At 37.4% G+C, this 15,130-nt stretch overlaps 1 protein-coding gene across 4 annotated transcripts in view; it reads left to right on the plus strand.

Annotated features, from left to right (window-relative positions):
- The window catches only part of KHDRBS3 (KH RNA binding domain containing, signal transduction associated 3), a 189,067-nt gene that overhangs the window by 87,380 nt on the left and 86,557 nt on the right, over positions 1-15,130 (plus strand). For all 4 annotated transcript variants that reach the window (XR_006534741.2, XM_044781148.2, XM_044781149.2 and 1 more), the window contains exon 5: positions 12,745-12,884. Coding sequence is in view for 3 of the 4 variants with exons in the window: in XM_044781148.2 (XP_044637083.1) it covers positions 12,745-12,884 (140 nt within the window). In the remaining variant the exon portion in view is untranslated. The remainder of the gene's footprint in view (positions 1-12,744; positions 12,885-15,130) is intronic.

Raw genomic sequence — 15,130 nt, forward strand, 5'->3', positions numbered from 1 at the left:
AGCACTTTTTCTATTAAAGAGCTTCACATACAGCATCACAAGTAGACCTCACTGTGTCCCTGGGGATTACTTGACGTTATTCCTTGTGAGTATATGAGGTGACAGATTTTTTTTGAAATTAAATAATAGTATTGGGGCCAGCCCCATGGCGCAGCAGTTAAGTTCGCGTGTTGCGCTTCGGCGGCACTGGGTTCACCGGTTCGGATCCTGGGTGCAGACCTGCACACCGCTTGGCAAGCCATGTTGTGGCAGGCGTCCCATGTATGAAGTAGAGGAAGATGGGCATGGATGTTAGCTCAGGGCCAGTCTTCCTCGCAAAAAGGAGGACTGGCAGCGGATGTTAGCTCAGGGCTAATCTTCCTCAAAAATAGTAATAATAGCGATAATACTCCCAAGGTTACAGGGCTAAGAAGGTTGAAGAGCACAATCACTTGTTCACGTTTTGGGACTCCAAGTCCCAAGCTTTTTTGTGACACTGAAATCACCTCACAAATTTATTGTTCTCCAACACAAACTCATTAGTACCTTCTGTATACCCAGCGCTGTGCTTGGTGTTGGGTGTGCGGACATGTGTAAGAGCAGTCGCTGCCCTGGAGGAATATGGGCTTAGGGGAAGAAACAAGCCTGAGCAGATGATCTCGGTGCAGCCTGATAAACAGAATGGCAGCCATAAGCATGATGAGCACAGAGAGGAGAGGCACGTGAAGCTATTCAACCAGCTTCTGCTAGGTGTTTGATGTTTTGTTAACAATTGACAGTCTTTTTTAACCCTTTTCAGACACCTTGACATTGCTAAGAATGTCATAATTTAAACAGAATATATCCCTACCTCCATTACAAAAGTTAATTTAGGTCTTTTGTATAATTTACGTGTTCTTGATTTAAAAAACTGAAACATTAAACACTTTGATTCTTTAGACAATTTACTTTAGAGAAACTGTTGCATCTGCTGGCGGGCTCTGTGGGGTAAGACTGTGTCTTCAGTGATTGCAGGCTGGTCTAGTAGATTGACTTACATACTGCAACATATGCATCATGATTATATTATCTGTGAGGAACACTGTTGTATTTGTGGGAAAAGGATATTTTAAATCACAATTGCCCTTGAAAAGCCAGGACTTGGGATTGTATTAAGTATTTACTTGACAGCTGAAAATCGTTAATATTTTCTTTAGTTCCCTGAAGTCACTGTAATGATCCATTTATTCATTTAGTTTAAAAACAAAGTTTTTGGTGCTTTCTCTGTGATAGACACACGTGAATGAATAAAAGATATTGTCCCTGTCCTTATGGAGTTTATGTAATGGGAGAGAGAGAGAAGAATCAGATATTCACATAAAGGACTATAAAATTGCACCTGTGACAAGACTAAGGAGAGGTGTAATGTTTTAGTGGTCATTCAGTGTGGGCCAGGGAGTGCTGACCTTGCCAAGTAGGACAGCTTCTATCTTCCAAAGACGGCTGCAGTGGTCCCTCCTGTCCCATCTCCTTTATGCTCCTCCACCGGGAGGTAGGGTCTAATTTCTCTCACCTTGAATCTGGTCTGGCCAGAGGAACTCTGCCTAACTCAAGGTCGCAAAAATTTTCTGCTGTATTTTCTTCTTAATATTTTATAGTATTAGCTCTTTCATATATGTCTATGATCCATTTTAAGTTAATTTTTGTGTATGGTGTGAGGTTAGGATCTAAATTTATCTTTTTCTATATAGATATCCAGTTGTCTCTGTGTTGAAAAGACAGTCTTTCTCCTATTGAATTGCCTTGACACCATTGATGAAAATTAACTGAACATACATGTTTGGATTTATTTCTGGATTCTCAGTTCTGCTCCATTGGTTTATATGCCTGTCCTTATGCCAATATCATACTCTTAATTACTTTAGCCTTATAGTAAATTTTGAAATCCAGGTTGTATAAGTTCTCCAACTTTGTTCTTTTTTTTCAAAATTATTTTGGCTATTCTGGCTCTTTGGCATTTCTGTATATATTTTGGAATCAGCTTGTCAATTTCTACAGAAAAGCCTGCTGGAGTTTTGATAGATAGTGTATTGAATCTCTTGATCAAATCTAAGTTATAGATCTCTAGATTAATAATTTCCATCTTCACGATATTGAGCTTTCAAGTCCATGAACGTGAAATGCTCTCTACTTTTTTTTTTTTGAGATATTCTTTAATTTCTGTCCATAGTGTTTTATAATTTTTAGGGTACTAGGCTTGCATTTCTATTGTTAAATTTTTTCTAAGAATGTATAATCTTTGATGCTCTTGTGAATGGAATTTGTTTTCTAAATTTCATTTTCAGGTGGTTACTGGTGTATAGAAATGCAGTTGATTTTTGTATGTTAATCTTCTATCTTCTGACCTTGCTGAACGTGTATATTAGTTATAGTGTTTCTTTTTAATGGAATCATTAGGATTGTCTACATGCAGGATCATGTCCTCTGTGACTAAAGAAAGTTTTACTTCTTCCTTTCCAATCTGGGTGCCTTTAATTTTTTATTTTTTTCCTTATAACACTGACTAGAACTTTCAGTGCATCATTGATTAAAAGTGGTGAAGAAGGACATCCTCTCCTTGTTGCTTTCAGTCTTTCATTAGGTCTAACATTATGTTGAAGACGTTCTCTTCTATTTCTAAGTGTTGAGAGTTTTTATCGCAAATTGGTGTTGGATTTTGCCAAATGCTTTTCCTGCCTATTGAGTTGATCTGTGGTTTTTCTTCTTTATTCTGTTAAAATAGTGTATTGCCTTAGTTGATTTTCAGATGTCAAGCCAACCTTACATTCCTAAGATAAATCCCACTTGGTCTATAATCTCCTTTGTATGTTGCTGCATTTGATTTATAAATAGTTTGTGAAGGATTTTTACATTTATGATCATGAGGGATATTGACTTATAGTACAATATTTTTATAGTCTTATATAAACCTCCACATTTACCATTCCCAGTGTTCTTCATTTCTTTCTCTTTTTTTTAAAGATTTTATTTTTCCTTTTTCTCCCTAAAGCCCCCTGGTACATAGTTGTGCATTTTTAGTTGTGGGTCCCTCCAGTTGTGGCATGCGGGACGCCACCTCAGCATGGCCTGTTGAGTGGTGCCATGTCCACGTGCAGGATTTGAACCAGAGCAACCCTGGGCCACTGAAGCGGAGTGTGCGAACTTAACCATGGGGCCAACCCCATTGATTTCTTCCTGTGGTTAGAGCCGCCATGTGGTGTTGCTTCTTTTCAGCCTGAAGGACTTCCTTCAGTCTTTCATGTAAGCCAAGTCTAGCACAAACATTTGTCTTGTTTTTCTCAGACCGTCTTCATTTCCCCTGCCTTCTAAAGGGCAATTTATATAATTCAAGGTTGAGTTTTTCTTTCAGGTGGTGAAGACTGTTCCCTTGCTTTGTGGGCTCCATGATTTTTGATGGGAAGAGTCTTTAATTATTTTGTTGTTCTGTACATCATCTGTTGCTTTTGTATTGCTCTTATCAAGACTTTCTTATTGTCTTGGATTTTTGACAGTTTGGCTATGATATGTATGTTTATCATCCTTGTTTGTTAAGCTTTCTGGATATGTAGTTTATATTTTCTTCAAATATGGGAAGTTTTCAGCCATTGTTTCTTTAAATTTTTTCTGCCTTTCTCTTCCTCCTATGGGGGTGTGAATCCCAACCCCTGGATTCCCATTGTCCATTATGTGTGTGTTTGTACACTTGATGGTGTCCCATAGATCTCTGAGGCTCATTTTTCTTCATCCTTTTTTCTCTGTGCTCCTCAGACTGAATAATTTTAATTGACCTATCTACAAGTGTGCCAATTCATTCCTCTGCCATTTCAGATCTGCTGTTGAGCTGGTTAATTTTTAATTGCAGTAATTGTACTCTCTTTTTTAAAAAAATCTCTTCTTTTGCAAGTCTGACATCTGGACCCTCTCCAGGACAATTTTTTCCTACTGCCTTTTTTTTTTTTTTTTTTTTCCTGAGCATGGGTCTCATTTTCCTGTTTCTTTGCATGTCTTAGTTTTTTGTTGAAAACGACATTTTAGATAACGTAGTGCATCTGCATTCTCATTAATTTTATTCCCAGAGGATTGTTTGTTGCTGTGTTTTTATTCATTTCTTTAATAATTTAGTTGGACTAAATCTGTGGAATCTGTCATCTTCATGGTTTATGGCTAGTAATGTCTTTGTTAATCTTTTTCCTTCTTTTGTTTTTAAGCTGGGCTGGCCTGGAGTTTTCTCTGTGTCAGCGTTGCTGAGTGGTCAGCTAGCGATTGGTCAGAGGTTGTGCTCAAACACCTGTGTTAGTAACGAAGCCATCCTCTGCTGATGGAAGCGTGTATGCATTGGGGAGTGCTTGCAAAGGCTAGGCAGTTTTTGCGTCTGCCCTGGCTTTTACTTTCCGCAGGTTTTCCTTGTGTCTCCTTTCCGTGTGCATAGACTCACTGTCAGGCAAGCATATGTCGAGAGCTTTAGCTCTCTCTGTTCTTGACTGTACCATGTGCACAGACTTCCAGTCAGCCAGATATGTGCAGGGAGCTTCCCAAGGCTCTTCGTGGCTGTCTCGTTTCCTGGATCTCTGTTAAATTTCTGCCTAGTCTGCCAGTCTATTGCTTGCCCCGCCCAAAACTACAGTATTAGGCTTGCTGATTCACTGGTCTCCTCTATTCATTTGCTACAAAAATTGCTTCTGATATTGACAGTGCTGCTGGGCGTGGGGGTTTCTCACACTTTCTTCCAAATGAAGTGAGCCCGTCCTACAGCAGAGCTGCTCATTTTCCTGTCCTTCCCCATCCTGATGGAACTAATGCCTCACCTGGGCTAGGGAGGAGAGCATTGGCATCCTCAGGAACACAGACTCCCTCTTTTCCTACCTCAGATTTAGCAGTTTTTCACGAACAAATTTACTTTATTTTCTATTTATTTTGTAACTCCAATCAATTTCCAGAGACCTGAAATTGTTGCTTTTAACCATTTGGTCAGCTTTTGTTGTTGCTTTATATAGAAAGGCTTTGCTGAGTTCCTCATTAGCTATCCTCAAAGTCCCTTGACCTCTCATTATGGTTATTTTTTTTAAACTTAGGTTACTTTGGACCTCTGTCCGTAAGACCATGTGTACAGTTTTATTTCATTCTTTTTAATGTTTGCTAATCTTTCATTATATGCATGTTTCAGGATTTAGTCTTCAAATAATGAACATTTAAGTTATTTCTTATATATTTTAGTACAAACAATGATCCCAGAATTAACCTTGGACATAAATGTCCGCATATTTTGGCAAATATATCTGAAGAGTAAATTCGTGGCAGAGAACCCACTGAATTTCAATAGATTACTTTTAATGATTTCATTTAAAAACTCTGTCCTCTTTCTCTAGGCTAACGTACATTTAAATAGATTCTAAACTCAGCTGGAGAGAAAAATCTCATTTATACGTATTGAACTAAAATTATAATCACTTCTGCATTCTTCGCGATTGATGGCAGTGTTAGTATTAGTGTTATAATAGTCTCACTTTTCAGATAGAGAGTTAAAATATGACTAGTTTATAATGTAAAAATATAAACATAATTTAGTCTGTAAACTATCATATATGACTTAGTTTCCCTACTGATTTAAAAGCGTTATTTCGAAAACCAAGGAAATTATAACTATAATGATTATATCAGTTGTGTCCACATGACGTCAGAAGGAACAATTATCTTAAGTTTAAAAACATTGTCTAAAATCACAAAGTTGGTAAGTTCAGTCAGCTAAATTCAGGCTTAACCTTGGATGTGAGGGGCTCAGAGTTCATTTTTTTTTAACTCCACTGTTTGTCTGCTTTAAAATGTAGTTTTACAAAGATGATGTTTAAAATGGGCCTTAATTCTAGTTTTTGTGACGCTGTTATAATCACCTAACTTCAGAGCAAGCTTTTTCAAAAAAATTTTTAATAGTGTTTTTGGATAGGGCCCAAGTTAAGTTCTTTTCCCATGAATCTGTTTTTAACTGTATACAATTTGTGTCACACCTCCTAACACTTTTCAACAGGGCAAATATTTAGCATTTATGTAGCGCATTTTATTTAGAATGTGCTTTACAAATAATGTATTAATCTTCGCACATTTTTAGTAAAATGGTAGGAAGCATATTTATAGGTTTATTTTAGAGAGATTGAAATAATGATAGATTCAAATGATTCTTCTGAGATCACAATACCCCCAATAAGTCAAGAAAAAGAATCTCCGTTTACAGTAGATTCTGGATGCCCTTGCCCTTAGCTTTTCCTGCTTATCATGGTGACTTGATTTGTCTTCATTTGCCTTCCCTTCCTCCTACTCTGCAAGTGTTGGCTGAGTGTGATTTCAACTTCATTTTTGAGTGGTGTTCATATTATTTTTCTTATTTTACAATGCCCTCCACTACCAGCTTCAAGTCATTTTCTGAAAATTAAGGAAGAGAGAGTGTATTTATTTTTAATAAATTTACTAAACATATTTCAAATATATTTTCAATTCTAAATAATTCAGGAAACAGTTTCCCTTGCATCTTTTCATTCTCAGATATGCTGATGTTTCTTCTATCATAAACCCTCCCTCCCTCCCTCGACCTACAGTCCTTCTCTCTTCCTCAGCTGGAGGAGGCTGCCTGCCTTTACCGTGTCCGTGACTTACTCACATTCACTCTTAATCCCACTGAAATGGATTCCAGCTTCACCAAAACTGCTATTTCTGAAGTCAGTAGTGCCTTATTGTTGGTGACTCCCCTGGAATTGATACTTGGCAGCCTGACCAAACGGCAATGCACCACCGACTTGCTGTGGCTTTCGTAATATGATTACCTCCTTTTCCTTCTCAGTTTCTTGCCACACCTTTCGGTCTGCTTTGTGTAGGCCTTCCTTCTTCTGCCTCTTACTTTATGTTGATGTTCAAAGCTATGTCCTAGCCCTTCTCTCACTCTGTGAATGTGCCCCAAGCAGTCCTGCCTGTTGCTAACATTTCTACACAAATGAATTCTTGTGCTAGGATTTTCCACAACCACTTTCAAGCTTAGTAATTCTCTTGAAGGACTCACGGGACTCAGAAAATCTGTTATTCTATGATTATGGTTTATTTCAACAGAAAGATACAGATCAAAATCAGCAAAGAGAAAAGGCGCATGGGGTGAAGTCCAGGAAAATCAGGCCCAGGCTTCCAGGTATCCCTTCCAAGTGGAGTAGCACAAGGGCACATTGAATTCTCCCAGCAACCATGTGTTACAACACATGTGAAGTGTTGCTAAGCAGTGAAGCTCACCTGAGCCTTGGTGTCCAGGGTTTTTCTTGGGGATCAGTCACATAGGCATATGGTCATGCCTGTGTACCTCACCTGAGCTACTGAGAGTCTGTCATCGCCACCCCACTTCCTGAGCCAACAAATGTTCCCCACCAGTCATATCCCTAGGACATACTTTTCTGCCCAAACTGTTACAGCACAGCCTCAAGCCTCAGGCACAGAGAAACACTCTTAGTAGGCAGAACCCTACATGGGCTCAGAGCTTGTCTCCTAGGAGCCTGCAAGGACCGGCCTTGATGACAGGCCTTTTTCTGTAATGTGTAGGGCCTCAGTAAACGTTCCTTTACCACTTCTATATCCATATCTTTAACTTGTAAATCTCCAGTTCCTATATCTGATTGCTATAGTGTATCTCACTTTTCATGTACCATAGGCCATTGCAGGTTCAACCTTTACAAAATTGTTGCCATCATGATACCACTCTGCTACTGACCCTTCTTGTCTTCCAGAAACCAGTTGACATTCTTTGCTCGTGTTCTCCATATCCAGTGTATTACTGTTTCTAATAAAATTAAACATTATAAATATCTCCAAATCTTCCTTTCCTCATCCTTCCTGCCCCTTCCCCACTCTAGGCCATCCTTACCACATAATGGAGTTTTTTAATATGTAAAATATCATAAAATTTACCGATATACAGTATACAGTTCAGTGATTTTTAGTTTAATCACAGAGTTCTGCAACTGTCACCATTGTCTAAGACCATTTTTATTACCCCCCCAAAATAAACCTTATAATGGACAGCAGTCACTCCCCATTCTTCTGCTTCCCTAGACAACCTTTTTACATGGATTTTATGGAAATATTAATTCACATATCATACAACTCACCCATTTAAGATATACAGTTCATTGAATTATTGTATATACACAGAGTTATGCAACCATCACCATGGTCAATTTTAGAAGATTTTCATCATCCCCAAAGAAACCCTATACCCGTTAGCGATCACTCTCCGTTTCCTTCCCTGCCCTCCCTCACTTCTCAGTCTTCTGCAACCACTAGTCTGTCTCTATAGATTTGCCTGTTTTTGACATTTTATATAAAACATATAAAACATTTTTATCTGGCTTCTTTCTCTTAGCATACTGTTTTCAAGGTTCATTCAAGTTGCTGTTTATTGCTGAATATTATTCCATTATATGAATATCCCACATTTTATTTGTCTGTTCATTAGTTGAGAACTTTTGGGGGTTATTTCTGCTGTTGAGCTACTATGAATATTGCACTGTGAACATTCGTGTACAGGTTTTTGCATGGATGGATGTTTCATTTCCTTGGGTATTACCTAGGAGAGTATTTGCCAGGTCATGTTGTAACTTTGTGTTTAACATTTTTGAGGAGCTACTAAATGGTTTCCCAAAGTGGCTGGCCAATTTTACATTGTCACCAGCAAAGTATGAGGGTTCCAGTAGCTCCACAGTCTCACCAACACTTGATATTGGCTGTATCTTTGATTATTGCCACCCTTGTGGGTATGTTAGTGGAATTTCATTGTGGTTTTGATTTGCATGTCCTTAATGACTAGTTTTCTTTTCATGGGCATATTGGCCATTTTATATCTTCTTAAGAGAAATGCCTATTTAGATCCTTTGTTCTTTAAAAAATTAGGTTATGTGTTCTTTTATTATTGAGTTGTAAGTGTTCTTCATATATTCTGGATACAATTTGCTTATCAGATATATTATTTCAAAAAGTTTTCTCCCATTTTGTGAGTCGTATTTTCACTTTCTTGATGGTAATTTTGTAGCATAACAGTTTTAAATTTTGATTTAGTCCAATTTGTTTTTTCATTTGTGCTTTTGTTATCTAAGAAATCATTACATGACTTAGGATCGTAAAGACTTTCATGTTTTCTTCTAACAGTTTTACAGTTTTGACTCCTACTTTTAGATTTCTGATCCGTTTTGATTAAATATTTTTGTATGCTAAGAAGTATGAGTCCCACTTTATTTTTTTGATGTGGATATTCAGTTGTTGAAGTACCATTTGTTAATGAGACCACTCAAAAATCAGTTGGCTGTAATTTATGTCTGGGCTCTCAATTCTATTCATTGATTTTTATAGCTGTCCTTTAAGCCATTACCATACAGTCTGGAATACTGTAGCTTTTTAGTAAGTTTTGGAATAGGAAGATAACAGTCCTCCAATTTTGTTTTTCTTTTTTAAGATTTTTCTGGCTATACTAGTTCCTTTGGATTTCCATATAAATTTTAGGATACACTTATTCATTTCTGCAAAGAAATCAGCTGGAATTTTGATAGGGATTTCCTTGAATTTGTAGGTCAATTTTGGGGGACTATTGTCATCATAACAATATTATATCCTCCTATTCATGAACGTTGAGTATCTTTCCATTTATGTATATTTTAAAAAATTTCTTTCAACAATATTTTGTAGTTTTTAGTGTACAAATCTTGCTCTTATTTTTTTAAATTTATTTCTAAGTATGTTATTCTTTTCGGTGTACTCTAAATGGAATTTTTTTCCTAATTTCATTTTTGGATTGTTCATTGCTCACGTAAAGAAATGCAACTGATTTTTGTATATTGATCTTGCATCCTGCAGCTTTGCTAAACTCATTTATTGGTTATACTAATTTTTCTGTGGGTTCTTTATGGTTTTTCTATGTACAGGATTATGCCATAAATGATTAGAGATTGTTTTAGTTCTTCCCTTATAATCTGAATACTATTTATTTCTTACGTAATTGTCCGGCTAGAACCTAGAGTACAAAGTTGGATGGAAGTGGCGAGAGTAGACATCCTGTCTTGTTCCTGATCTTAGGAAGACGCTTTCAGTTTTTACCATTAAATACAATGTTAGCTGTGAGCTTTCCTACTTTACTGAGTGTTTCTATCATTAAAGTGTGCTGGATTCTTCTGTCCAATATTTTTTCTCTGTGTATTAAAGTAATCGTGGTTTTTGACCTTTATTCTGTTATTATGGTATTACATTAATTGATTTTCAGATGTTAAACCAACCTTGCAATCTTGGTGTAAGTTTTACTCAGTTCTTGTGTATATGCCCCCTTTTTTGTTTATGCTCCAGGATTTGTCTTCTTAATATTTCTTTTTTTGAGAGCTTTTGCATCTATATTCACAGGGATATTCATCTGTAGCTTTCTTTTGTAATGTCTTTGGTTTTGGGATAGGGCAATACTGGCTTCGTAGCATGAGTTAGGAAGTGTTTCCTTCTCTTTAAGTTTTTTGGAGGTTCGTGAAAAATTAGCATGAGTACTTCTTTAATTGTTGTAGAATTCACCATTGAAGTCACGTGGGCCTTGGATTTTCTTTGCAGCTCATTTTTTGAGTACAGTTGTCCCTCAGTGTCTGAGGGGGATTGGTTGCAGAACCCTCAGGGTATTTTCTAATTTTCCTTGTGGATACCAAAATCCACAGAAGCTCAAATCCTTTGGTCAGTACTTCCCATCCCTGGGGTCCCCATCTGTGGATTCAGCCAACCGCAGATCATAAACATAACACGCACGTATGGAGGGCCAACTGTACTAATTTGGTCTCTTTACTTGTTACTATCTGTACATATTTTCTGTTTCTTCTTAAGTCAGTTTTGATAGTTTGTGTTTTTCTAGGAATTTGTCCGTGTCTCCTGTCATCTAATATCTAATTTGTTGGCATACAGTTCTTCATAGTATTCCCTTACAGTCCTTTTCTAGTTCTTTAAAGTCTGCATAAATTCTCCTTCTTCATTCCTGGTTTCAATAACCTGAGTCATCCCTCTGTTATTCTTGATTACTCCAGCTAAAAGTTTCAATTTTGTTAATCTTAACCAACTTTATTTCATTGATGTTTTCTTTATTTTCTATTCTCTATTTCATTTATTTCTGGCCTAGTTTTTATTATTCTTTTCTTCTACTTACTTTGGATTTATTATTTTTCTTAAGGTGAAAGTTTAGGTTGTTTATTTGAAATCTTTCATTTTTTAAATATAGTCATTTTCCTCTTTGCACTGCCTTACATGCATCCTGGCCATACTGGTGTGTTGTGTTTTCGTTTTCATTCATCTCAGGGTATTTTCTAATTTTCCTTGTGGATTTCTATTTTGATCTAATGGTTATTTTGATTATGTTACTTCATTTCTATGTATTTGTTAACTTCTCAAATTCCATTTTTTAATGGATTTCTGATTTATTCCATTGTGGTCAGAGAATGTGCTTTGTTTCATTTCAGTCCTTTTAAATGATTGAGGCTTATCTTATGGACCAGTGTGTGGTCTGTCCTTGAGAATGCTCCATATGCACTTGTATGTGGTTTTGATGGTTTTGAGTGTAGCATTTTATCAGTCCCTACTTTCAGTCTTATGCTATCTATATACACAATGCTAGAATGATTTTTCCAAAACACACACCTAAATATGCAACTCACCTCCTTAAAACCATTGAATGCTTTTTAGTACACATAATTCTAGACATTTAGAGTTGTATTTAAAATATCTAAGGCTTTTCATGGCTTGGCCTCTGCTTTCCCCTCCACTTGAAGCCCCCATCCCCACCCCAAAGTGTTTTCACAATTCTGCCATATGGCACTTCTTTCAGTTCCCTGGACACAGCATTACTTTGGGTCTTAAATATGCTTTTCCCTCTGTCTGGAATAGTTTACTGCCCCCTTTTGGTATTTAGTTCATGCCCATACTTAGGTGGCCCTTCTGGTAGAGAAGTGCCTCCTCTTACTACCCACAGCAGAATTAGATGACTTTCCTTTTTGACCATTTAGACCTCAACTTTCCTTTTATTATAAAACAAACACTTTTATTTATTTATTACATATCTTTCTTGCTGACTGTGGAGTGGAGTTGGGGGTATTAAGGAAAGGGGAGAAATCAAGGATGACTCCTAGAGGTTCTTAGTTGAATATTTGGACAATAATGTAAGATAAAGAAGAGCAAGTTTTCAAGAATAAGATGATGTATTCAATTTTGGAAATGTTACATTTTGTTACTTGTGAGGTATCCAAATGGAAATGTGTAAAATGAATGTGTCCATGTGGTTCTTAATTTCAGTAAAGCTGCCATGTTCTGTGTCCTCCTCCTTTGGTAGGTTGTGAGTTCCTTGGCTGTAGGGACCATGGCTTGCTCTTCTGTGTTTTTCTGTTACTTGGCACATCATAGATGCCCAATAACTGCTAGTTGAATTGAGTTGTAAATAACAATGCCCATCTATCAGTTATATGGCATTTTATTATAAATGTTTCACTTGGAAAGCATACGCAGGGGAAGGAGTTATGGCTGATTGTAGAAAGTTGTAGTTTGGGGGAAAATACTGTTTTTTTTCCTTTTTACAACAGTTTCTTGATGCATTTTATTTTAACAAACTTAAATCTTGTTTTATGAATTCACCAAGTTTCCTAACCCTTTTTTCTATTAAAAAATACTTTTGTGTTTCTCGGATGAGGTGAATTATGCTCTCTTCTGTCTCCCATGTAGGACTATAATGATGAGATCAGGCAAGCGCAGCTCCAGGAATTAACATATTTGAATGGTGGCTCAGAAAACGCAGATGTACCAGTTGTTCGAGGGAAATCCACTTTGCGTACAAGAGGCGTACCAACCCCAGCAATAACCAGGTAGGTGTAATTAATTGATTTATTTTTTGTTGTTAGAGTAGGGTACCATGGCAATAATTTTAATGTTTCCTTTATTAATAGTCAAACAGCTCTGTCGGTGTATCAGTACAAAGCCTATAAGAATATATTCAGACAATATGATGTCATATTAAGGGGATTCACTTTAGACTGAGATGTTCCTGGGCTTAAGTGTAACCTGTACCACTTGCTAGATGCTGACTTGAGATAAGTTCATTCGATCACTCTAACATTAATTCCTTAATTATATAAAATGAGGCTTATTTTATGTAGATAATAGTGTTGATATGCAAAGTGAGAGAGTGGAAATGTGTTTTCCCCTTGAGCACAGCCTCAGGCGAGTTCATTGCCACATCTCCAGTGTCCAGCACAGTGTCAGGCACCAAGTGGGTGTCCAAATACCTCTTGTCATTTCAGTCACCCTAAATGCTCTGTGGTATCTTAAAAATCCTGAGCTTGACCAGGCACGCAGAATTTTTATTTTTGTCTTTGGATGATGACTACTTTTAATATGAAAACTATTTTAATGAATTCATAAATCAATTTAAGCAGATCATAAATTGACAAAATACATATGACTATCTCAAATCTATTTGAGAATTATTTTTAATTGTTTAGTCTTTGTCCCCAAAAGAACTCAGTGAAAAGAAGTAACACAAATTTTTCACTGGTGACTATATATATCTTTTCAGTTAGAATTTTGCATGAAATAATTTAAAATAGCACTTTTTGTATATCCCCAAGTTTATTTAGAAGGATAGAAAGTCAGTTCCCCTCTTCAGTGTGGCTGATCAGTGCAGCATCAGAGCAGTTGGAAACAGGTGTTACTGCAGTATAAAATAAACATAGATCTGGGTGTGATGCAGGTGGGTTTTCTCTATGAAAAAGAGCTAATAGTGATAGAACTGCTGTTGATGATTTAAAAAAGTAATTTATGTAGGTGATCAGTAAATGGTAAATCTCTTTCATTTCCACTTCTTCTACAATTAAATTTACTTGAGATCATAATAAGCAGTTACTCACCTGCTGTATTAGTTTCCTGTGGCTGCTGTGATGAATTACTCTGAATTTGAGGGCTTTAAGAAAGAAAAGTTTATTGTGGTTCTGGAGGCTCCATGTCTGAACTCAGTGTTACTAGACCAAGAGCAAGGTGTTAGAGTGCTCCCCCAGACGCTCTTGGAAAGAATCCTTTCCTGTCCTTTCCAGCTTCTGGTGCCTGCAGGCCTGCCCTGACCATATGGCCGCATCACTCTCATCTCTCCGTCTGTCTTCATATTGCCTTCTCCTCTTCTGTCCGGCTCTGATCTCTGTTTGCCTTCCTCTTACAAGGGTATGTGTGATTGTATTTAGGGACCACCGGGATAATCCAGGGTAATCTCTCCATCTCAAGATTCTTAACCTAGTGAGCACATCTGCAGTGGCCCTCTTCCTAATAAGGCCGCTTCACAGGATGCGTGTCCTTTGGACGGAGAGCGTAGAGAATCGAGCACACCCAGTGCTGTTGTTTCGGGGATGCTGTGTTCCTCAAACCAGATCTGCCATTTTTACCGAAGATAATTTCTAACTTAGTTGTCAGGTTGTAAATTAAGTTGAAACTGTTATGTTATGAACAGATAAAGAAGGCAGAAGCTCTCCATTTTTTGGAGTATGGTATGTGGAGAAACACCTCCATCTGCCCAGATGAATTACTCCTCTTCCTCACAGCATAAACATAGCCATTTAAAGCTTTTCCGTTGTCTTGATGGTTACTGTTCTCTGATAGGATTATTTTGAAGCTCACCTTTCAGGCCTTGTTTTTATTTGTAGTAGAGTAATGGCTAGTTTAGTGCTAGAGTAAACATCTCTGTTTGTGTACTTAGGGTCACCGCGTGTCTGAGGAGCACCTGGTCCAGGCACTGGGCAGAGTGCCTCACACACACCCCACTGTCTTTCCTCCATAGGATTGTGGGCTCCCTTGGTACCAAATCTTTCAAATGCTCTATTTTTTGCAGTATAAAGTTCATATTCCTACAAGAGGCATTCAAAGCCCTTCTGTATTTTTTCTTAAAACCTCTCCCCCTTTGGTCTTTATAGATTCCTTTGTCGTATTCCTGTGTGCTTAACCCCAGGCTGGAAACTGTTTCATAAAGTTTGTGCTTGCACCCGTCCGTACCTTTGTTCGCATGTTCCTCTGTCTACAATTCTGCCCCTCTCACCTGTTTAAATCCTATGTATCTTTACATCCCAAA

Source organism: Equus asinus, chromosome 12 (assembly GCF_041296235.1).
Source record: "Equus asinus isolate D_3611 breed Donkey chromosome 12, EquAss-T2T_v2, whole genome shotgun sequence".
Lineage (NCBI taxonomy): Eukaryota > Metazoa > Chordata > Mammalia > Perissodactyla > Equidae > Equus > Equus asinus.